The sequence below is a fragment of the Nicotiana attenuata genome, chromosome 8 (genome assembly GCF_001879085.1).
Source record: "Nicotiana attenuata strain UT chromosome 8, NIATTr2, whole genome shotgun sequence".
Taxonomy (NCBI): domain Eukaryota; kingdom Viridiplantae; phylum Streptophyta; class Magnoliopsida; order Solanales; family Solanaceae; genus Nicotiana; species Nicotiana attenuata.
The window spans coordinates 9,367,405-9,392,951 of NC_031996.1; the positions used below are offsets into that span (position 1 = coordinate 9,367,405).

Below are 25,547 nucleotides of genomic sequence, written 5' to 3' on the forward strand. Positions count from 1 at the left end.
ACTGGAAAAAGTAATAGGTACTATAGTTCTTTATTTTAAACATAAATTAATGACTTAGTTAAATGACAACTTAACAATGTCTAACATGTTAGGGGTCGTTTGGTTTGAATACGGTTTATGCCGGGATAAATTATGATGGGATAAGTTACGCTGGGATTAGTTATGCTTGGATTAGTTATCCTGGTATTCTTTTTATCCATTGTTTGGTATGTTGTATTAGAAATGACAATTGCATAATTTCTAAGAAGAAGGTATAAGTTATCCCGACACTAATTATCCCACACTCTACAAGGTATAAGTTATCCCGATACTAATTTTAATCCCGAAATAACTTATATCAGATTTGCTAACCAAACAAAGTATTAAGATAATATTAATTTTTTATATCAGCACTATATCTTCTTATACCTCATACCAAACGACTCTTTAAAGTATACATCAATAGAGTAAAAAAGCTTAACACTAATGCCCTTAAAGCCCTATTCACCAAAAATATCAAACAACAAAAATCAAGAAAAAGAGAAAGAGGGCAGAAAGAGGAGAGAAATAGAAAGAGCAAATCCAAAGCAACAAAATCAATGGCTGAAACAAAACAAGAATTAGAACCTCCTCTATTCCCAACATCACCAATTCCACCATCAGCTACTTCCTCTATGTTTCTCTTAAAACTTATGAGCAAAAGAGGAACATGGGTTTTTCTCTTTATTACAGTTTACACAATCTTGTTATCACTTTCTTGGAATTTTCTCAAATCAGTACTTTCTTGGTACGAATCAGCTGTACCCCTTAACTCAACTTCTTCAGCTTTGTATGCATCTATGGTATTAGGAATTGCTTTTGGAGTTTTATCCATGGTAGCAGCTTTAGTTGTGGTTGTTCCAGCAACACTTGTGACATGGATTAGTATATTGGTTTTATTAACATTTGCTGGAAAAGGGAGAAAGGATTTGGTTTTAGAGGGGAAGAAAATGACTGCTGAGATTATTGGGTTTATAGTTAAGGTTTTGATTAGAGAAGGGAATTTAGTTGCTGCAATTTGTGCTGTTCTTGGGTATTTTGCACTTGTTAGAAGAAATAAAGAAGATGGTATTGATTATTGATCAGGAGTAGATCAAGGATTCGAGCCGTAGAAACGATATCTTGAAGAAATGCAAGGCAAGACGGCATACAATTGGCCCTTGTGGTCCGATCCTTATCCGGATCACGTGCATAGTAAAAGCTTAGTCCGCCGGGCTGCCTTTTTTTAGTATTGAGTATTGAGTTAAATAATTAGGGGTGTAAGAGATTTTCACTTAAACTCAGCTTGTAAAAATAGGTAAGATCTAATGTTTTCTTTGGATTTTTGGGGGGTTATTCTTTATATGTATGATATGTGTAAAGTGTATGCTGTTGTGCTGTTTGTAGTAACCTTTGTCTTATTGTATTATGAAAAATACAGAAGAAAAGGAAATCTATTACAGTATCTTGCTGTGAGTTGGAATTAAGCTAGTTGTAACATATGGTGGTGTTGATTTATGACTATTCTAGTTTTTAACCTTCTTCTTTTTTGGATTTCTGCAGTGCGCCTGGATAATTCTAGAGGTTAGAACGACGAATTCAAATCTTAATAACTAAGTCTAACTTTAATATTTATTCATATTTAGAATTTTTAAATATAAGTAGATTGTTTGAGTAAAACCTATTGGGTTCAGTCAAACTCATATTCGGGCTTCTAGCTCCGCCCCTGCATCTGAACTCTGGGACTCTAGAGACTGGATCGACAGAATTAACAAGCAGGCACGTAACTAGACGCAAGTATTTTGATAAATTTTTTAGGGAAAATACACAAATTGTCACCTAAATTTATTTGGAAAACTCATTTACAAAGCTGTAATGCCCTTTTTGCCTTCGTGCTAATCTGGGATATGTTATTTTGAAAAAGAATTTCACCAAGCTGTAATGCTCATTCACGTAAACTTGGTGATTCTTAATGTAATCTTCAAACAAAGAGTGATTGTTTAATTACTTTTAAAGTTACTTTTGAAATTACTATGAAAACTAGTTTTAGGAATTTTATCGAATACTTAGAATGCGAGTAAAGATGTAGTTGTAACAGAAGGCGCTAGGATTGCTTCCCCTTCGTGTAGGCTATGCTCTTGGGTATACAAATGTTCAATTCTAGTTAATTAAGCGTGTGTTATGGCCTCAATTTCTATCCTACCAACTTAATGTCTTCCAACACTTTAAAGGTTTTTTACCCCAAGTTGCTCTTCCAAGTCAACTAAGGCTCAATGACAAGTAATTGATGAGCCCTTGTGGTCCGACCCTTCTACGAATCTCGTGCATAGTAAAAGTTTAGTGCACAAGTGAATTGGAACTAAGCTATTTGTACGTTGTAACAAATGTTGGTGGTGATGTATGACTATTCTAGTTTTCAACCTTCCTCTTCTTGGATTTCTGCAGCTCGTTTGGACGGGGCGGAGCCAGGATTTCGACGTTTTTGAACGACGACTTCAAATTTTAATAATTGGGTTTTAAATTTAATATTTGTTGATATTTAATGAATTTTAAACACAAATATACTGTTTAAATAAAAGCTACTGGTTTATTCGGGCTTCTAGCGTCTGGACTCCGGAGTATTTTGATAAAGTCTAGAGAAAATACACAAGTTGTCACGTAAGTTTATTCGGAAAAGTCATTTACACACTTTAACTTTATTGGCAACCTCTTATTCCAATGAGACATAATATGTAGCTATTTTTCATTTACCATTCAGTATGTGTTACTAGTAAAATTTATGCAATTTAAAAGAATGTAAAACCACAACTTTCAAAGGAAAAGAAATATCCTAAAACCACATTTATCATATTTTTTATGTAGTTTTTAAATATGTAAATTTTATTTTCAAAAGCTTGGATAATCTATGCCTAAATTCACGATCAAAATCATGAACTTTGACCCTCGTACTCCAAATTTCGCCATATAAAGTGAAATAGAACAATTATTAAATAGAGTTACTTGTAATTTATTTTTTAGTTGATCTGAATATGTATGTATTTTTATTAAGTTTTGTAATTAACTATGGCACTTGTGTTCACAACAGGCACAGAAATTTAACATAGCCAATCTATTCCTTTCCTTTATGGACCTTCTCTTACGATCGAGAATAATTCTGTTAACTATTTTCATATCCAAGGATGGGGGAGGTAGGGTATTATTTATGGGTTCGGCCGAACTCATTAGCTTTTACTTAGATCCTATATTTATATTAGAAAATTTATTAAATTTGTATAAATAGTTAATTAAAATCCAACAACTAAAACGTGCTATGGATTCGACGTCAAATTCACAACACGTATACTTCAAATTCTAACTTCGCCTTTTGAAGACCAAGGGCACATAATAGAGTATAACTTTTGCAACTTGAACCCCTTTAGGTATTTGAAGGAAAGTTATAGGACATGACATTTTCTTTAGGTACTTAGAAAATCTTGTAAATGGCACGCATTTTCTTTTCCCCATAAGTAGTGTTAACAACTTTATTCTGCACTATTCAACTGTAACGTTTCAATCCGACCAAAGAATCTCACTTCTCATACCTTTCCCTGCTCATCACTCATTCCTTTCTTTTTGTTGCCAAACACGGAGAAGTTTTATTTTGTGTCTCATACAACTTACACTAGTTGTATGAGGCTCCTTTTTGTCTTATAAATTTATGGACCCAATCTTACACTTCTGGGTCCACAAAATTATGAGACACAAAAATTGCCTCATACAACTAGTATCAGTTGTATGAGACACAAAATAAAATTTTCCCCAAACACGTATAAGTTTTTCTTTTTTCTTTATTTCATAGTAATAATGGGCGGGCCTCGTGAGATTTATGTCAATCAAACAAAGGTCGAAGGAACATTTAGTTAATTAAGGGGTATAACAGCGCTAATTGGTGCCATTTTCAGACCTAGCAGCACACGGCCGGGCCGGGCCTAAACTCATACCGGACTAGACTCTTCTTTGTTTGAGCTTCTCTGAATAGGAATTTTTACCTCACATAGCAAAGGTTAACTCCTTATTTATTTTAAATAAATACCATTAATAAAAATTATATTTTATAGATACCTTTTAATGTTTATAGCAAAATATCTAATTTTGCTTACCTCCTACCCCTAAGCCACTAAATACGCTATTCAGTTACACTATTTTCTTTCTCTCTCTACTTTGATACATGCCATTCTCTTCCCCATTCCCTGAAAACACGATACTCAATCTCAACAAAGATCGTGCCACCAAAAGCCCAAGCAATACCAAGAATACCACCGCCGCCACGGATATGGCCGCCATCTTTAGTATCCGACTGATGCTTGTACCCAATTACAGTCATTAACTGCCTTTGTGGCATGTGTAATTTTCATTCTCTATCATCGTCGACAGAAGAAAAGTGACGCTGGTTCGTCTTTGATCTCCAGTAGCATCCTTTCTTATCCCTCCTCAATAACGGGCCCTGAAAAGGCTTCACACTATTTCGGAATTCACGTATTTGACTACAATGAACTGCAAGAAGCCACAAGCAATTTCAACGGAGTTTGGGGCTTTTGGTGGCAGTATCTCCAGTAGGGTTTGTTCTTGAACAAAGACAAAGGAGTTTGGGGCTGAGCAACTTTTCTGTTAATATATTTCAATGTATTTTCAACGTATCATGCTGTATTTTCATGTATTTCATTGTATTCATTTTCTTTTTTTCATTGTAATTCAATGTATCTCGCTGTATTCCATGTATTTCATTGTATTCACTGTCTTTTTTTTCAATTGCATTTCAATGTATCCCGCTGTATTCTATGTATTTCCTTGTATTCACTGTCTCGCTATATGCCATGAATGTATTCATATATTTTTTTTAATTAATATAATTTATGTATTCAGATGTATTATATAATTTATCTGAAGATTGCTATGTTTTGGGGTATTTTTCGGTTGAGAATCTTTTTTATAACTAGAAATACAAAATTTGTGTGTTATAATTGAGTTTGTTGAGTTATATTAGGAGTCTATTATGTTAATTAATTTACTTTCCCTTTAAAAACAGTATAATCCCTGTTTCACGCCGTGAATACAGTCGAATACAATAAGCTGTCCAGCTGTAATCCCACGTTTCACGCCATGAATACAGTCGAATACACTCGAATACAACAACTGTTTAGCTGGACTTCCCTGATTTACGCCTATTTTTGCTATTGTATTTATGAATACAGTAGCTTAAATACAACTAATACATCTTATAACAACAGAAAATGTATCTACAATCCGTAATATAGCAAATGGTATCTATAGATAGCTAAATACCACTAAAAGATAATGCTTTATGAAAATTTCTCCTCTGAATATCTCCCTTGTCTTGGACAAATTGATGAGGCTCTAGCTCAAGACCTTTGTCTACTATTACTATATTGAATCGTGTTGTCATTTGATGGAGAAGCTTAATTTGTTAGTTATAATATATTTCTATTTAGTTTAAATCTATAAAAAATTTAAAGCATCACTTAGCAAAGAATAACATGATTAACTGCTCAAATTCTAAGTCTAAATATGACCTCTTTTTGTGTAAATGCAATTTGCAAATACAAAGAACGGCCTATTCAAATTTTTCAAAACAAAAAAATATGTGAATGTAGGTCCATCATTTACAAGAAACTGGATACATTTTTCCTTTTGAAGATAAATTTAATCTACAAAGTTAACAACGACAAGGTTTAAAAAATGACCTCAGAAAGGACCATAAATTCAAATACAAAGTGGAAAAATTAGAAGTTCATGCATGTATGAGTCAAAATCTCTCTCTATAATACTTAAGTCATGATGGCACTAGCTAAACACTCTCAGGCCACCACGTGTCGAAGTGGCTTAACGAACAATGAAGGTCGTAGTTGAAGAGTCAGCAAGGATTAAGGTCGAGGAGTCGTCAAGGATCGAGGCCGAGGTCAAATACCCTTGAAAGAGTTATAACGGCTAGTTTCAAGATAGGACATTAAAGAGAATATTCTAGTGGATATTCTTTGCACTTGTACTGTTAGGGTTTCTAGGAACATGTTTCCTATAAATAGAAAGAGATACAATGATAGATGACATGAAATATTCATTTATAAAATACACTTTGACTTTATTGAGAGAATCTGGCCTTATTACAAGCATATAAAAACAGCTTTTTACTAAGATTCTGATTTACACTTCTCCACTGGATCCGAGAATAACTCGAATATTCAAAGGCTGATTTATCATTCATCATTGTCAAGAAGAACATCTACTGATTTCATCCTTTCTCGGGTGACCCATACCTTTTATTTACATAAATGCCTTTTATTGCTATTCATCACTATTTAATGCTACATTTCTTCCTTTTGGGTCTTTGAATATTGTCATTATTGTGCACCATCATAACCTTTGGAATAGATATACGTTTTATTTATCACCATACCGAGAATTTCATCTTTAGGATATTGTTATTAACTCAGAATAACCTCTATTTGTACAAATTTAATTAGTTGAACCAAGATTTATATTTTTGGTCAAACAATGCACATCGGAATGTGAAAAAAATAAAGTTGATTTTTTGGAAAAATATAGAATCCTCTAGAATGTCCTAGTATAGTATCCTTGATATATATCTAGTAGACATATCTAGATGTTCTAGAATGTTGTGGGAAGATAAGACATGTCTAGATATTCTAGAGTGTTGTTAGAAGATAAGGTTGCTAGAATCTTCTTTGTACATTATCTAGAATCATATCTAGAATTATCCATAGGCTAGTATAAATAGGGGGTGTCTTGTTCATTTGTAACCAAGCTAAAATCAAGAAAGCCTTCTTTCCTAAACAAAGTTCTCCTCTCCAAAAATTTTCTTCTCTTTTTCAAGCTTCCTCTTCTTTAGTTGAATCCTCCAATATTATTTAACGATCTTGGGCTAGCAGAAGGTTTCCAAATAATACTCTTCTTCTACTATTCTTTACACAAAATTCTTATGATTTCCAAGCAATAATTATGAACTAATTTGACATTTCGAATTGGACAAAACAAAAACAACCATTATGATAATCAAACTATGATTAATCCATTTGAACCACGGACAGAGGTGGACTATAGTTTTCAATATTGTCAAGTTCAAAATAAACATTACTATCTTTTTTTTCTTTTTGGCTTCCAATCGACTCTCATGGCAGCTCACAAAGAAATTATCAAAGCCCCATTTTGCTCGCCAGGGTTATATGTGATAGTTAAGTGGGTATACTTATAAAGTGCCCAATTAAAAAACAAAACTTGTGCATTTTTGGTCAAGTTTTAAATTATTTTTTTGCTGTCACATAGAGTATCTATTTTACTTAATAGTAATGGGGTAATAAAATTATGCAAAGTATTATTAAATTCGAGACAAATAGTCTAAGTAGAATGTGAAATTATAAAATAATCTTTCTTTTGTAAATCGGATAGAAAAGCAAAAAAATTGTTTCAGTTATTGGAAAGATAGGATTTTAACACATTTAGTCAAAAATATTTTCTCGAACTGACTTTAAGACTTCCCTATAAGTAGGGCATGATTGAAGTTTGTCGATACTCGCCGACTACCAAGGTTGAATTTTTCTTTCCCCAAATATATTTTCTATTTAAGCTCTACGAAAATAAAAATAAAAAAGAGAAAGTCATATTGTGATTTGTTTTTCACATTCAACATGATTCATATATAGTTGATTCAAATGTCTGAGTCCTACTAGTTTGAGATTAAGGACAGTTTGTCCATAGATTTTTTTTTTTCAAAGACGTGTTTGTCCGTGAAATTCTGCAAGCTTTTTGAAACCATTTTTTCAGAATTTTCAGAAAAACTTTTTTCTCCACTCACAAAACTGCAGTATTATTTTAAACAAAATGCATGTCCAAACATAATTTCATATTCTAAATACTATTTTTCACTTAACTCCAAATAATATTTTTTTTTCAAAAATTATAAAAACGGCTACTAAAACACAATTGATTTTTCTCAACCAAAAAAATCTACCAATGATGAGTATTAACTGACCATGGCAATTATAGAATGATAGAACAAATGATGAGGACTAAAAGTAAGGTAATCAAGCTAGTTTTATTGGTTAAGTACTTATTCATCAAAGTTGTGGTGGAGCGATCGATAAGTACTTATTCATCCTTACAGCTTGTTTGGATGGTTGTTACGTATCGTTTCATAATGTATCGTATCGTATTGTATTGTATTGTACTGTATCGTTTGATGAATACAATGTTTGGATGGATTGTGTCGTTTTGGCATCGTTTCATGGTATCACGCACCTGTGATATGATGAATTAACTTGTAATATTATAAAGAAAAATTATGATACGGTATATAAAAAGATAGGATAAATGATAAAATAAAATTATTTAATAATAATGAAGGGTGAGATTGAGAGAAAAATACGAGGAAACGACGCGACCACACCAAATCGGTCGTTACATAAAGTGGCACATTTCATCGTTACGTAACGACGGATTTAACGATACGATACAATAAAATTTAAGTAACAATCAAAACAAACATTGTATTTAACGTAACAATAAGATATGATACAATAGGTAACAACCATCCAAACAAGCTGTTAATCTCGGAGTTGAGTCGTGGGCATAAAATTACCTTTATAGAGAGTACTTTATCCTTCAAAGTGTGAGACTTATTGGCGTGAATTTAGCGCAAGCACATACCAGACATACGTTGAGAAATTAAAATAAATGAAATTCAATTTCTAATCAGCTAAATGAGAATCTAATTTAAAAAAATTGATTTTATAATGATTTTTCGATAAAACGATTTCTTGTGAGCCACAACTTTCCAAGAGTAACTTGTTCCTCGTGACAATCTTTATATTCATGATTTCAAATCTAATTAGCAAACAATTATTTTTGACAAACACTCTACCCCGCCCCATCTTCATGTTTAATATAAATTCCCCTGATTTTTTTGAGAGTTTTTTTTGGATTACATGTTAGGTATGCTTTCTTACATCCGTCCCATTTTGTCTTAATTTTATCTCATTTTCTCATTGACTCTCTCCCTAAACAGAGGCAAATAACAACATAAACAGTAATTGTACGTGTCAATGTTATCTCGAACTCAAATTATCAATTAAACTTATTTGTAATTATCTAATAAGTAACCTAGTTGTGTTTTTTCCACTGCTAGTATACGTACCCGCGTGATGCGCGAATCGTTTAAAAGGGGAAAAAATAATATAGTAAATCTATATTTGCAGACTAAATTTAGTAATCACATTGAAAAGAATTAAACTAAAAAATAAATATTTGAATTTCATCGGTTTGTATATATGCCAGGGACCAACAATTTTATGCAGTCACGCAAAAGTGAAGGATAAAGTTTGTCTCAAATTCAAAATAAAACCAATATAGATAATCAAGAAAAGAGCAGTAGTACATTTCCCTTTGGAGTGACTGAATAGGTCTGTATGATTAAGATCTATAACAGAGACTTAATTTCATTAAGATGCTATCACATATTCATTATTAACTGCCGCTACCGCCTACCAATATCAACTACCACCATGTCACCACCACCACCATACTCAACCACCATCACCACCAACACATCCACCACCACCACGCCACCATCATCCTCAATCATAGCCGCCACCATTATCGACCATCACCACCCACTATCCCCACCACTCCGACCACCATAATCATTCTCACCCACAATCAACACTCATCCGCCTCAACTAGAACAACTGACCACCCCATCACCATCAACAACCACAGCCGGCACTACCCATCATTATAACCTACCACCACCAACCCACCACCTTCATCAGTCACAACTACTACCACCACCCGCTATTATTCACTATCACCACCCACCACCACCATCCTCAATCATAATCGCCACCACTACCAATCACTACTAGCTACTAGCATGAACCACCATCATCAACCAAAACTACCACCAACCACCACCTCTAGTCGGCATTCACCTGTTAGCCATCACCACCAACAGCTATCGTATTTTAAAAATCTATATATTTTATTGATAGAATTTTAGATTAGTTAGTATTTCATTTGAATTTTTTGTTTATTAATTTTCAATAAAGATAAATTTTATACATTCAGATGTTAAAAATCAAACAGTCTTAATTATTTCTATTCAGATCTTAATATACATCTTAATATATTCAGATGTGTATTCAGATTCAGATGTCTTAATCTTAATACACATTTTGATATTCAGATTCAGACGTCTTAATCTTAAAAAAAACAAATGAGGCCTAAGTGTATTCCAATCATTGCTTTGTAGATAGAATATTAATTATCATTAATAAGAATAATTTATAAAATAAACTCTTACTAAATAATTTTTATAGAATTTTAATTATCATTAATAAGAATAATTTATAAAATAAACTCTTACTAAATAATTTTTTAGGGAGAGTACAAAGTTAATATTGAACTAGTAACAACTTGTTTGGATGGTTGTTACCCATTATATCGTATCGTATTGTTACTTTAAATACGATGTTTATTTTGATTGTCACTTAAATTTTATTGTATTGTATCGTTAAATCCGTCATTACATAACGACGAAAGGTGCCACTTTATGTAACGACCGATTTGGTGTGGTCGCGTCGTTACCTTGTCTTTTTCTCTCAATCTCACCCTTTATTATTATAAAATAATTTTATTTATCGTTTACCTTACCTTTTTATATAGTAATTTTACCATGTATCACAGTTTTTCTTTATAATATTACAAGTTTATTTTTCATATTGTTGGTGCGTGATCTCATGAAACGATGGCAAACGACACAATCTATTCAAACATTGTTTTTATCAAACAATACAATACAATACATTATGAAACGACGCGTAACAACCATCCAAACAAGCTGTAAAAGGAAACGAGAGAGTACTTCGTATTATATAAAGGAAGTATTTATATGTATAAGTTAAACTCTAAGTTAAAATACGCTGATGCCCTAGTAACTTTTCACATTGTAAGTAGGAGTACTATATACCGCCAGGCCTCTTTATAACAGTATTCTTAAGGGGTTTTGACACAGTTACCCACAAAACAAAACTATTTACCCTTGTCTTCCCATTTATTTTTCTACCCATAAACTAATTACATTTCCTACCCATAGTAGTTTTAGTGGGGAATTTTTTCTTTATTTTCCAATTCTTTTTTTATTTCTATGCTTCTTTTCTTTTCTCCTTTTCTTTCTTCTTATTTTCTTCCTATTTTTTTTTATTTTTTTCTCTTTTATTTATTTATTTTTGCCCAAATCGTATTATTGTTATTTTTACCATAACTTATTTCACACTCAAATTTGACTCCTTTATTTTTTTTTCTTTATTTCTTGTTCCTTTTTTAATTCCACGTGATTGCCATGCAAACCTTGATCTCCTTCCCTACAAATATTAGTACATACTCTACCATTAGCAGTAACACCAATCAGTGATGGAGCAAGACAATATAATCTACGGCCACTAAATCTCCATATATACTAGTTAGAATAGAAATGATAATAAAATATTGGAAAATGCAATAAAAATATAAGTAGCAAAAAAGACTTCTAGTACCACATGATACCAATATGGTATACATGTATACCAACATAGTATATGATTGCTCTAGAATATTGCTACAACTATGTGTGATTATACTACTGTACCAAAACATTAAAGGACATAATAAAAGTATGAGAAAATTACATGCTCGCATTGCAAGCTAAATATTCGCAAAGCAACTTGCTCATTCCATATACTAACAGGGTAAATAGTTGTATGGGTCGTTCCAACAATTGCCTATAATTATAAAAACTATTACATAATACACATAATCTATATCCATAAGCACAAAAATTTTCCAGCACTGCAAATCAGTTCATATAAATAATTTCAGAATAGAATTCACTTAAAAATGCAGCCAAAACAACCAAAAAAATGTTCAAACTACCATATGATACCAATATGGCATATAACTATACCAACATGGTATACAGTTTTACTAGTTAATTCCCGGCAACTATATGACTATACTACTATTACATAACACACATGCATAAAGAGAAAATAAAAAAATAGTGTACCACATATTAATGTAATAAAGTATTTCAAGATATTGAACTATATTACTATTATTAAAAGAAAATCAAATATTGTACTAATAAATGCAGCTAATACAACTAAAAAATGATTCAACTAGCATATGATACCAATATAGTATATAGCTATACTAATAGGGTATATAGTTGGACAGTGGCGGCTCAAGTTACTTAGTGGCCTAAAGCCAAACTTTTATTAGAGGCCTTAATATTTTATTACAAAATTTCGTACATTATATGAAGTTTATATTTTGTAGTAACTTTAGATGCAAAGTTTCTATATATTTTATTATTTCCTTTCCTGTATGCACTTGCAATCAACTTAGTGACTTGTTCATATTCTAAAGAGCACTCTCATTATGTTTTAATTTATTTTTTATTGTGGATTAAAAATTTATCAAGAGCTCTATTATGAGATTGCATTAAAGTTTCAATTTTTTCCTTTTTTATGAATTTAAAGTAATTACTTGATTCTTATTTTCTAGTTGGTATATTTATAATTAATCATATAAAAAGCAATATAGACCTACGAAGTAAAATATAAAAAGATAATAAAAAAAAGAAGAGAATAACAAGTTAGAACAATAAAATAAAATTGATTCTAGAAGTTGTAACTTGATATTGAAAACAAAAATTTCCTTGTTGGTTTGCTTGCTGCTATGCCTAACAACTCGAGAAAGAATGAAGAAAAATGTGCAATTTTATTTATTCAATGCCCTTCAACACTTGTTTTTATGAGAATAGATAACTTTGGAGGAAAAAGAATAGAAAACCTAGAATACAAGGTATTGTTATGTGAATGAAAAAAGAGAATAAAAATAATTTGGATTATATATGTACATTACCAGAAATGTATGTATAGTCACTTTCAAATACATAACAAAAAATTCTTTAGATTTTATATTTTTCATTAAATTATTAAATATTTTTGAAAAAAAAAAAATTAACACATAAGATCTACTTTTTAATAATTAAAGGGGCCTAAAAGAATTGGGGCCTAAAGCGCCTGCTTCAGTCGCTTTGGCCCTTGAGCCGGCACTGTAGTTGGAATAAATTGTATACCAAAATGATATATTTGTATACTATTTGAGTATACAATTCAAATTCGTCTTCTTCTCTTGTTCAGCTATATTTCAACTTAAACTTCAAATCTAAAATAAAATCTCCACCAAATTGACTAAAACTTTAGCTACAACCTCCAATCAACTTTCCAAACAAACCCATATAGGATCGGATCAAAATAATTAAAAACTCAAACAAACCAAGTTAATGAGTTTCAAGCTTCAAGGTCCTTCAATGGTGGATTTGAATTTTTGTACAATAAATCTCCAAAAACGAGTTTGGGTGAAGAGAAAGAAGAAGGTATTAGTGAGAAATAAGTGTGAATTGCAATTGATGATGAACCCCAGAATACTACAATAAGAGAAATCATTTTAGAATTAAACCCCATAATAGAAATGGAAACGAATTCAAGTGTTAACTCTAGAAAACTATTGGGTTTAGAGAAGAAGAAGAAAATAGAGGAAGAATGGAACTCCATTTACACCTCCAAACACCAACCCTCTCGTGCTGACTTCCTTCCACAATTCATATTTCGTATTGTTCTGTTTACCAGGTTTCTTCCACTTCTATTTCATTGTAACCGGGTAAATAAGATTTGTTTAGATAAAAAAAATTTGTTTAGATAAAAAGGGATTTTTCGAAGTTCACATCGACTAAAACACTAAAAAGATACAGTAGGCGTGCTTAGTGCATGCGTGCTTGTTGTAGTCTTTCCAATGTCTACCTTCCCAGCACGATAATCGTAGGTAGAGTCACCGGGTAAATAGTTTAAACTCCATGGGTAGGAGTAGTAAATAGTTTGGGCCTGGGCATTAAAGGGTAAATAGTTTAGAATTAATAGNCAATTCAAGCGTTATATCACTAGTAAGCTAGTAAGAGACTGAAATCTATGGAGCAAAGCTACAATTACAGAGTTCTTCCATCAATCTTAAAATTGTTTAATCTTCTAATAACTTTAAAATGTGTGCTTTAGAGTTTAAATATTTGCACATTTAGTTATGAATTTATTAATAATGTACTCCCTCCGGTCCAAAATAAGTGATTTTTTTAAGCTATTTTCACACAAATTAAGAAATCCACCTTTAACATTAATTAGCAATGAAATTGACCATATTAACCATTACTATCTCGTCACATAAATACTCCTAACACATACTCCAACACTATTTACTCTAAGGGCAATGTAGGAAAAAAATAATTAATTCATTCTTGAAATCTGGAAAAATCACTTATTTTGGACCATAAAAAAAAGATAAAAAAATCACTTATTTCGGACCGGAGGGAGTATTAACTTTATTTAATATTTAATTAGCATATAAATTTAAATAATTTTCATATCTTTTTTATGCAATATTAAAAAAGTTGATCTTTGAATAATTTTTGTTTAAAACCGTCATAAATTTTAATGTCAAATATTATTATATGTGTATTTTGATTGTATATCAAGAAGGGTAATCTTTGAGATTCTTGATCCACTATACCCATAAATCACGTACCTAAAACAAACGTCAAAATTTGGACACAGAAAACAATAAACTTAGACCCCCCCCCCCCCCCACCCCCACCACACACACCCCACCCCTGCCTCCTCCTCCCCCCAACCCCCACACACACGTGATGCAGTCTCACAGTCCTCAGCCTTCACTGCCCAAATTGACGACTTTGTCTCTGCTTGAAGTAATTGCTTATACTACTACTTTTTTCTCAGAAAAGAGATCTCATTGTTCTTGAAAAAATCACAAATTGGACAGCTAAGGAGATCCCAGGTATTAAAAACACACACACACACATATACATCTTGGTGTTTTATATTAATCAAATTTCTTATATTTATAACATAAATTTACAATCTTGTTTTATAGGTTTCAGCATTTTCCATTTCATGCAATGGTTAAATCACCAATGAGCAGAAAACTCACAAGAAATGGTGGCCTATTATATCCAGTAATTGGTTTAGCATTATTTGTCACTTTTCTTTATTTTTCATTTGGAGATTTATTGTGGTTCAGTTACAACAAAGAAATAGAGCTAAGTTTTGTGGAGAGAAATGGGACTCAATTCTTTGTTGATGGTAAAGTTTTTTACATAAATGGTTGGAATTCTTATTGGTTAATGGATCATGCTGTGGATTATAGTAAAAGATCAAGAATTAGAGGAATTTTACAAGCTGGTGCTAAGATGGGACTCACTGTATGTAGAACTTGGGCTTTTAATGATGGTGGATATAATGCCCTGCAGATTTCTCCTGGTAGATTTGATGAAAGAGTTTTTAGAGTAAGCAAAACTTGTTTTTAGTATTATTTCTATAATTATAATATGTTTTTTACTTTGGTTGTTTTCCCTTTTGAGCAATCTTTCTACAATTATTGGTTGAATTGTACCCTATTTTTAAAAGGATTTAAATTATATACCTCATTTTTTCACCATTAGTTTGATATAATCGGCTATAGCATTAGTTTAGCCTTGGAGCAACGGTCAAGTTGTCTCCGTGTGACCTATAGGTCACGGATTCGAACTATGGAATCAGCCACCGATGCTTGCGTTAGAGTAGGCTGCCTACATCGGCTCTTTCCCGAACCTTGCGTGAATGCGGGATGCTTTGTGCACCAAGCTGCCCTATTTTTTTATAGCAGGTTATTATCCTATGTTCAGTCAAGTCCGATATGAAGATTTACCGATTGTTATAGGTCGACTTAACTTGATAGTGTTGAAGGTCTATATACTGTCAGTGCACAGAACTTAAACTCTTTGTATAAAAGATGTTTAGTTATAGGACTTGTGAAGTTTTGTTAAATACATAAATTTGTAGTCATCTAATCTTGTGTTTATAGCTTTAGTCTTTTAAATTACCATCATGTAAAGTATGTCTAATTTGCTTCCTGCTTTCCTGATTTTCCAGTCTTTTTTAAGTTTATTTTCTTTAAATCCCCCAAAATTCTAGTTACTGAGTTTTCATAATTACTAATTTGATCATGAGTTTTTCTTCTCTGGCGCATGGATTTATTATTACTTTCTTGATTAAGTACTGTTACTAGCTATTATCTGGTGTACAAATTCGTTTATTTTGCCTCCGGTATTTTTTTTTTCTTCCACTTGATGCAGAAATGTGTTGTTGCAGGCATTGGATCATGTTATTGCAGAAGCGAGAAAGAACGGTATTAGGCTAATGCTTAGCTTGGTTAACAATCTGAATGCATTTGGTGGGAAGACTCAGTATGTAAAATGGGCAGAGAAAGAAGGTGTTGCTTTAAGTTCTTCCAATGATTCATTCTTCTATGACCCTACCATTCGTCGTTATTTCAAACATTATGTCAAGGTAATTTTCCTAGGGAAATAGTTTCTTCAGGATAAACTTGTATGTTGCGCTACGTCTGTGTTTCTGAAATTTACCATTGTTCTAATTGTCGGACAGAGAGCAAGAGAATACACATTGGATCCTATAAAATTTGGTAGTTCTCTTGGTCAAATTGCTCGTTCTGCTGCAAGACTGTTTTTGAAGTGCAGAAAAATTTACCTTATCGAGGCACTATCTAAATAACCGGAAAATGTTCTTTACTTAATTACTTAGACCTAAGTGTTCTATTTGAAACATTAATTCATTGGAGAAGTTATGTCTTAACTCTTAACTTCACTTCAAAAAGCCCATATTTTAGGAGTTCTGAATTCAGAGATCTCAATTGAGCTGTACAAAACTTCCACATTGAGATTTCAGATAAGATCACTTACCTTGACTACCTCGCCTGATTTTCTTTTTGGTTGTTTTAACACCTTCCTCTTAATGAAGTTTATAAAGATGAGAAGTATCTTTAAGTATTGACTGATATAGATCGTACTTTAAAGTGAAACAACAGTTTACTGAAGTTCCTGCTCATTCCCCAGAGTAACAACAACAATCAAACCTAGTGAAATCCCACAAGTGGGGTCTGGGGAAGGTAGTATGTACGCAAACCTTACCCTTACCCTAGGGAGGTAGAGACGTTATTTCTGAAAGACCCTCAGCTCGAGAGGAATGCTAGAGTGCCAGTGTGATTTTTACTATCATACTAGGTGCAATTATATTTTCATTTTAAGATGCCGAATAGTGCAGAAGAAGTGAAAAGAGTATTGGTGCTACTTCAAAATAGAGTGATTAGCATGATTGACGACTTACAAGTATATTAATTGAGAGTATCAATGACCATGAATCGCATGATAGTTGTCTAAATTAGTGCTTCTGCACTCTGGGAGTTGTGCTGACTATGAAATCAGGAGATCTATATCTGAAAAGACTGAAAAGCGCAGAATATACAATTTAAAGCAAGATTAAACTAGCTTAGTGCATCGGGCTGCCTTTTATAAGGTGGAGAAGGAATGGGGATAAGGAAGAGTTTGATCTGTTCTCACTTCTGGATTCCTAGGCCGAATGGCCATTATTGTTCCAGAAAGGTACATTATGAATGAACTGAGTTATATTGGCGCTTTTCAGTTCTTATCTTCTTCTAGTTTTGTGTGCCTACGGAATGACTCGATTGCTTTATTAAATTACCCCTTGTATCATGCTATAGGAGGGACGGAATAGTTTTGGCATTAGGCAATGTGATGACTCATGATTAAGCTCTCTTTTTGCTCCTTGATCCGGGGGTCTATTGGAAAAAGTCTTTATACCTTCAAGGTAGGGGTAAGGTCTGCGTACACACTAACTCCCCAGACCCCACGTATGGGATTATACTGGGTTTGTTGTTGTTGTTGTTGTTTTCTGCAGTCACATGCCACATCTTGGTACTAATACTAACATTACATTCTTACTGTAAACTTCTGACCCATGTAATCGTTCTTTTTTCATACTTCCAGACGGTGCTAACAAGGAGAAACTTATACACTGGGATTGAGTACAGGGACGATCCAACTATCTTTGCTTGGGAGTTAATAAACGAGCCCCGCTGCATGACCGATCCTTCTGGTGACACACTCCAAGTAAGCTCTAGACTCTCAGCTCATTGTTAATATCATAGTATTTGACAGAAAAGTAGTCCTTAATTTGGATAGCTATTCATTTTTGTTATTCCGGTTCTCTGAAATTTGAGGGGTCACTATCAGAGGCGGACCTATGTGTTATAGTGAGGAGTCACGGGACCCCATAAGCTTCGACAGAAATCTTGTATATGTATATGTATATACCTTGAAAATGGTTTTTTAAAACGTATTTAGGCACCCTGATCACTAAAAGCCTTTAAGGGGCACTGGTTGAGCAGAATATTGTGCCCCCGTCGCGTAAAAATCCTGGTTTTGCCTCTATTCACTATATATCTTTAGAAAGTTGTAGTATTATGAGCTTGCATTATCTTATTTTTTTCTAACACTTGGCATTCCCTCCTAAACCTATTTATTATACATTACAGATTGAATTTTAAATGTCTGGACATTTCTTCTTTATATCAGTATTGGAGATAATTCAGTACTTGGCATATTAATATGAGGGCGCCTATTTGATTTGCATTCATACCTGGATATAAACTAATTGCATCATATAATTTTGCAGGATTGGATAGAAGAGATGTCAACATTTGTGAAATCAATAGATAGGAAACATCTGCTTACAGTAGGCCTAGAAGGATTCTACGGTCGTAAAAGTCCCAAAAAATCAACTGGCAATCCAGAGTTTTGGGCTGCTGATCTTGGATCAGATTTCATCCGCAACTCCATGCTTTCGACGATTGATTTCGCCTCTGTACATATATACCCAGACCATTGGTAAACTTTTTATCATACTCAACTTTATTAATTTGTGACAAATACAAATAGGAAATGAGAAAGAAAAAGGTATAACTTGAAAGAGGAAGTTCTTGATCAAATTTAGCCACTCAGAACATTTTCCCTCTTTGTTTACCGAAACAGCCTCTTGCAGAAATACAGGGTAAGGCTGCGAGGATAGACCCCTTGTGATCCAGCCCTTCCCCGGACCCCGCGCATAGCGGGAACTTAGTGCACCGGGTTGCCTTTTTTGTTTGTTTACTGAAAACAACCTCTCTACCTTCGCAAGGTAGGGGCAAGTTGCATACACATTACCCTCTCCAAACCTCACTTGTGGAGCTACATTAGGTTTGTTATTGTTGTTGTTGTTGTCGTAGAGCATTTTCCCTCTTTGACATCCTTTTTTGGTAGGTTTCACAAAAATTTCGAAGAAAAACTAAAATTTGCAGCCAAATGGATGCTTTCTCACATCGAAGACGGTGACAAGGAACTAAGGAAACCTATCATGTTCACTGAATTCGGTCTATCAAACGAGAACAAAGACTTTGAACCTGCTCAACGAGATAGATTCTACAAAATGGTTCTTGATATCATATACAAGTCTGCAAAAAGAAACAGGTCGGGGGCAGGTTCGTTTATCTGGCAGTTTTTAGTTGAAGGAATGGAACTGTATAATGATGATTTTGGAATTGTTCCGTGGGAGAGGCCTTCAATGTATCAGCTAATTACTGAACAGTCGTGTAGGCTGGCTAGAGAACACGGTGTATTTCCTACACAAACGGAACATTTGAAGGATTTTTGTACACGAACGAGTGTATAAACCATGTATTCATTTGGATAAGAAAGAAATTCAATATGTATAATGAAGAATCTGGTTGTATTTTTTCTTGTTTGAAATTTGTTTAGAAGGAGGAGATACAGGATAGTTTTACACAATGTGTTTCTCAGTTTACAGATGTATACTATACAGTTTGCATAAAAATGAAAGTAGAGCAGATTATTTTCCCACTCTTTGTTTTTGTGACAACTTACAGAACATTTTAGTAAATGGATTGTTTTTTTAAAACAGGGATTTTGCCAGCAGGTGGATACCTTAGCTTGATGTTTGCTCTTATTAACAATAAAGGGCAGTCCGATGCACAAAGGTCCCGCTATGCACTGGGTGTAGGGAAGGGGCTGGTCCCACAGCTCAAACCCGTGATCTCCTGGTCACATAGCAGCAGCTTTATCAATTACGCCAAGGCTCCCCCTCTTTGCTCTTATTAAGAATAACATTAATAAAAATGGCTATTCGTTAACTTGATAAATTTTCTGCAGTACGCAAAGATTTCTGTTGAAGGAAATGTCAAGTGTCTCCATATAGATGGTTGGAAAAAACCAAAAGGAAACATAGGAGAGAAAAAGGCGTAAGCTGCTATTACTCTATCACTTTGATGGCACACCAACACCTTTTCTCTATACTCTCATTTGCTTCAGGTATTATAACCGTGCTTAGGGGTGTTCATAAAAACCCGAAAAACCAAACTAAACCGAAAACCAAACCAAACCGACCGAAAAAACCAATACTTTTTGGTTTGTTTTGGTTTTGAATTTTAAAAACCGATCAAATTTGGTTTGGTTATGGTTTTAATCAGAAAAAAACCGAACCAAACCGACTATAGGAGTAGGTATTTCAAATTCATTATTACACCTATATATATGTATATTTTTATACAAAGTTTCAAATATTTTATGGTAAATGTTAATAGTTTGCACTTAAGTATAGTTCTTTACCTTTACATTCTAATTTGATTGGTAGTTTTCTTTTGTTAAGTGTAAGAATCCATTTCATGTTAAAAATAATATATTTTTAATTGAGTCCTTAAATTATTCATCACTATTTAATTCAATTATTATCAATATATCTTGATAAATAATAGATTTCTAAAAGGGCAATTGATTTGATAGTGTTACGTTAAAAATGTGGTCGCCGAAATATGTGTTTGGTAGTGTATGTCGTATATTTAAGAAAAAAACCGACAAATAACCGAAAAAACTGACAAAATCCGACATAAACCGAATCGAGAAAAAATCGACTAAATTGGTTTGGTTTGGTTCTAATATTTGAAAAACCGACTTATTTGGTTTGGTTTCTTTTTCGGGGAAAACCGATCCAAACCGAACCATGAACACCCCTGTCCATGCTATACTTAGCAAACTTCAGGTAACACTGGGCCAGTAAAATACTAGATTGAAAATACAAAGTGGAAACCCCATCTAGTTTTTTTTTTTTTGGGGGGGTGCTTGAAATTGGAAGTGTAGAGAAAATTGAATTTTCTTTAGAAAATGTTGATATTCTAAAGTTAAGTCTTCTTGCTACTTAAACAACGTAGGTTGGAGCATATAACTGCTTGGGCGCTGAATGTTCCGCTGCTTGAGGGAATACGTGAGAGGATGGATGTTGATCAAAAGTGGGGTTATCTTCAATACAATGTGTTATTGGTGCTCTTCCATCCTTTCTTGGGCAAGACCACACCCCCAATCAAATTCTGTCGATACTGTTCTATTCTCAAACAATGATAGACTTATTTACCCTCTTTTTAGCGTGTAGTATGTCTGGTCCTTCTGGGTCGCCTGACCCAGGCTCATGACGCTTCGTAATGGCTTGTCTTGAGTCCAGCGCCTCTCTAAAGATTCAATGTACTAGTACCTGACACAAACAGATTGTGAAGGAGAAAAATAATGTTATAGGGTCTAATCACCGTATAAAAAAGCGTAGATGCATGATGAAATATTTCTAACACATTTTTCATTATACAACACCATAACGGATAAGTAATAGTTAAATATTGAAACGAAAGAAAATGTAATGGGATTTCCTACGCAGTTAATTCAATGTGGATAATGTATAACATGACGTTTTGGACGTACAATCCAAATAGCTCAAAGTGCAAAGCATTCATTGGAACGATCACCCCACCTATATATTAAAAGAAGAGGGATTAGCTCAAATTTGTTATGCCAAGAAAAACTAAGCTTAGATCTCAAGGCATCAGTTCGGACTTCGGATAGACTAGTATAAGAACCTTATGATAATGTAGTGTCCCATTATAAGAACCTCACAGAAATTTTAGAAATCATATAAATCTTTTCAATGATCAATTGCAAGAGTTGTTATTCATGTTAATAACGGTATAACAACCGTTAGCAATTCTAATCAATCAACGGAAGACGCAAAGATGATAAAAGATAAGGTGACTTGAGATGCAGGACATCACTTACTCGAAAATGGGATTTAAACCACATTTAAACTTCGATTGGTTTCACTAGATAACAATTTGACTACATGCAAACAAAGCAAATAAGGAAATGCAGACATCTTCACAATGTCACTTTTATGTAAATTCACAAAGTGCAACAAGGTACCACAGTAAATTGTAAACTTCATATTTTGCAGAATTAAGTTTCTGGCATATACATGAAAACATTCAGCTGAATCCTAAATACTAGTCAATGAAAACTTTGTTTAACAGGAGAGGTGATAACCCACTCGTCCCAGTAAGCATTCCACTGCCACAAGAATCCGAACTGATACCTCATTCCTCACAACTGGTAATTTTACAAATTTCTATCAGCAGCTAACCGCGATCCGAGGGTCTATCGGAAACAGCCTCTCTACCTTCACAAGGAAGGGGTAAGGTCTGCGTACACATTACCCTCCCCAGACACCACATGTGGGATTACATTGGGCTTGTTGTTGTAGCAAACCGCGATCCCTAAATCCCTATTCTCATTAGGGCAATTCGCTGTAAAAATTGAGAAGTTAAGCTCCTCAATAAGTTCTGTCGAAAGAGTATAGCTATGGTTTTTGGTTTCAATTAAAGAAAGAAAGTTAATTGACCACACTGTAAGCTATGGTGCAGTCATGGTTATGTTGCACAAACATTCTTTTTGTTTTGTTTTTGAGAAGGTAACATATTTATATTTAAAATATAGACGGCATTAAATTGCACAAACATTCTTAACTAGTAGAGCATTCTACATAGCTGGGGGATCTTTTTACCTACTATAAAGCATCGTTTGGAGGAAAGAAATTAGTCAAACGGACAAAAGGAAGTAGAGCATTCTACATAAACACATTGCAATCCCGATATCCAATTCAAAGCAAAAGAGAAAAGGAATTTAGATTTCAGGTAGGCACAAAGTTAATATATTGGTCAGGGAGTTGAATATATATAAAAGAAGTTTCACCTCAGCAGAAAATATCATATCATCTGTTTCTGATCAGATAGAAGTTACATAATCTGCAAGAAACAAAACAAGGTTTAGTATATAGTAGGACAAATCGAAGCGTAATATTCAGCCACGAGAGATTCATTTGATCAGCTATTGTAAAAGTGCCTGCACAAAGTTTCAAGTGTTTCCCACCTATGGTTACGTGTGCTGATATAATTTGGCATTACTCATCGTAACAGCATAACTCAATCAAAATCGAAACCTATTTGTTTAATACGTGGATCAACAATGGTTCTATAAGTTTCACCATCAGGAATTACACCTCGAAGCACCATATAGTCGTGGAGCTCAACAACCTCCTCTGCGCTTCTCTCCTTATTCATACTCGTGAGAAGTGTTGTGTAACTTATGCAATCCGGCAAAATACCTTGTGTGATCATGAGACACATCAGTTCTTTTGCATGTTGAATCAGCCCCAACTTGCACATGAAATTAATCAAAATATTGTAAGTGACTTCGTTAACAGATATCCTCTCTTTTCTCATTTTCAAGAATAAATGCAATGCTTTGTCAATCTTCCCGCTGATGCAATACCCATTCAACAATGTATTGCAAGTGATCACATCATATAAAGATGTTTCCTTTAGTTCCTCTACCAACAGTTCCGCTACATCTACTGACACTTCTTTGCATAAACCATCCAAAATAGAATTGTATACCACTAAGTTGGGATTTTTCTTCACCTTTATAATATCGTCATATACCTCAAAAGCTCTATTAATATTGCCTTCTTTGCAGTATCCATCTATCATAGTACCATATGTGATTAAGTCCGGGATTAGACCACGAACAAACATGCTGCACACAAGTTGCTGTGCCCCTAATGTATTCTGGCTTTTGCAAAGATAATCAATGAGAATGTTGTGTGAAAAAGCATCTTCCACGAGGTTCTTTTCCGCAATAGACTTATGATAACTAAGAGCTTCCTTTACACGACCGTTCCTGCATAGTCCTTTCTCAAGAATTGAATGGGTGAATTTGTCCGGAGATATATACTTTTCAATCATGTCAGACAGTAAACTGTAAGCCCCATCGACATCTCCTTCAATATAAAGCTGGTGGATTACTGTGTTGTAAACTACTGAATTAGGCATCAAACCTTTCTCAACCATAGCATTGCAAATCCTAAATGCCTCCTCCAGCATTCCATTTCTTGAGTACCCATCGACCAATGTTGCATAAGTTCTTATATTTGGCTCCAAACCCATCTCAATCATTTCGTCCAAAAATTGCTCTCCAATTGCTACACTTCCTAACTTGCAATATCCGTTAATGAGACAATTATACGTAATTGTATTAGGAATCACACATCCCCACGACATGATTGTTATGTTCCTAACAAGCTTCAACGCCATATCAAGTTCCCCTATTCTACAAGCGCCGTCTACAAGCATGTTGAAAGTAACAACATTGGGCACTATCCCACACTTCAACATCTTATATAGCACGGAAATAGCTTCTAATAATTTACATTCTTTACAAAGAGCATAGACAAGCAAATTAAAGGTATACACATTCTCAGAATAACCATATGAAACCATTTCATTGTACATCAACCAAAAACGACATACATCGTTTACTTTAACTAAATGATTCATAAAATTATTCCATGCATGAATTGAAACAAAATAACCCTCCACCCTCAACTTCTTGATCACACTATATGCACCATCACTTGCCCCGAACTCCGTACAAGCCCGAATCAACGCATCAAAAACTGCATTACATGCGAAACTATTATCACAAGTATCCAACAACACTTGCAAAATATCCAAAGGTGAATACCCTCTACTTATCATTAACTCTTTTATTAAGAACAAAGCATCATCATAATTTTTACAACTCACCAATGAATGAATCACAATGCAACAACTTTCCAAAGAATTCAACACATTTTTACTAGCTGAAATTCTCTTGTAAAGCTCTAAAACTACATGGTGAGAGCTGCGAAACTCGCGAAAAACACGATAAATAACAGAGTTTGTGAGAGTTGAAGACATTTGGTCCAAGAATTTCCATTTCTTTTCCCTCAAATTCACACAAACTGCTTTGAATAAGATGTCTTCTGTATTTGGGGTTGTGAATTGCTGACCTAAATGAAGAGTTCTAACAAAAAGATTCCTCCTTTGTAACCTAAACAAGCTTAACACCATTGACTGACCAACACCCACTTGTAAAATAGCCTTGTTTTACCAAAATTTTGAAGAAAAATCAAGAACTAAGTTGCAAGAATTCACCTTTGAAATGTAAAAGAAGCCTAACACCATTGATTGAACAATACCCACTTCAGAAATAGTCTGATTTTTGAAAATTATTAAGAAAAATCAACCCAATTGAAAAAGAAAAAAGTAGAATACAA

The 25,547-nt window shown here is 33.7% G+C and overlaps 3 protein-coding genes across 6 annotated transcripts; 2 read left to right on the top strand and 1 right to left on the bottom strand.

Moving 5' to 3' along the window:
* On the top strand, window positions 431–1,484 carry LOC109231769. Its single transcript, XM_019397400.1, has one exon. The coding sequence runs from the start codon at window positions 579–581 to the stop codon at window positions 1,098–1,100; it is 522 nt and encodes a 173-aa protein (XP_019252945.1). The 5' UTR covers window positions 431–578; the 3' UTR covers window positions 1,101–1,484.
* Window positions 14,790–19,921, top strand: LOC109230879 (mannan endo-1,4-beta-mannosidase 2-like). Its single transcript, XM_019396339.1, has 6 exons — window positions 14,790–14,949; window positions 15,046–15,457; window positions 16,302–16,499; window positions 18,014–18,136; window positions 18,702–18,913; window positions 19,325–19,921. Exons 2-6 carry the CDS (start codon window positions 15,071–15,073, stop codon window positions 19,731–19,733), a joined length of 1,329 nt encoding a protein of 442 aa, XP_019251884.1. The 5' UTR covers window positions 14,790–14,949; window positions 15,046–15,070; the 3' UTR covers window positions 19,734–19,921.
* On the bottom strand, window positions 21,074–25,547 carry LOC109230880 (pentatricopeptide repeat-containing protein At1g11710, mitochondrial). Of its 4 annotated transcripts, none has more exons than XM_019396342.1 (4): window positions 23,321–25,547; window positions 23,144–23,196; window positions 21,824–21,872; window positions 21,074–21,602 (listed from the first exon to the last, which is right to left on the bottom strand). In XM_019396342.1, exon 1 carries the CDS (start codon window positions 25,339–25,341, stop codon window positions 23,374–23,376), a length of 1,968 nt encoding a protein of 655 aa, XP_019251887.1. In that variant the 5' UTR covers window positions 25,342–25,547; the 3' UTR covers window positions 21,074–21,602; window positions 21,824–21,872; window positions 23,144–23,196; window positions 23,321–23,373. The 4 variants fall into 4 exon arrangements, with proteins under 4 accessions (XP_019251887.1, XP_019251888.1, XP_019251889.1 ...); XM_019396343.1 differs by having other exon boundaries at window positions 21,776–21,872; XM_019396344.1 differs by lacking the exon at window positions 21,824–21,872.

Bases quoted from the DNA above. Each gene is read 5' to 3' on its own strand.
- LOC109231769 (XM_019397400.1), top strand. From the start codon at position 579: ATGGCTGAAACAAAACAAGAATTAGAACCTCCTCTATTCCCAACATCA.
- LOC109230879 (XM_019396339.1), top strand. From the start codon at position 15,071: ATGGTTAAATCACCAATGAGCAGAAAACTCACAAGAAATGGTGGCCTA. The intron at 18,137-18,701 runs GTAAGCTCTAGA...ATAATTTTGCAG, and splicing joins CTTCTGGTGACACACTCCAA to GATTGGATAGAAGAGATGTC. The intron at 18,914-19,324 runs GTAAACTTTTTA...CTTTTTTGGTAG, and splicing joins CATATATACCCAGACCATTG to GTTTCACAAAAATTTCGAAG.
- LOC109230880 (XM_019396344.1), bottom strand. From the start codon at position 25,341: ATGGTGTTAAGCTTGTTTAGGTTACAAAGGAGGAATCTTTTTGTTAGA.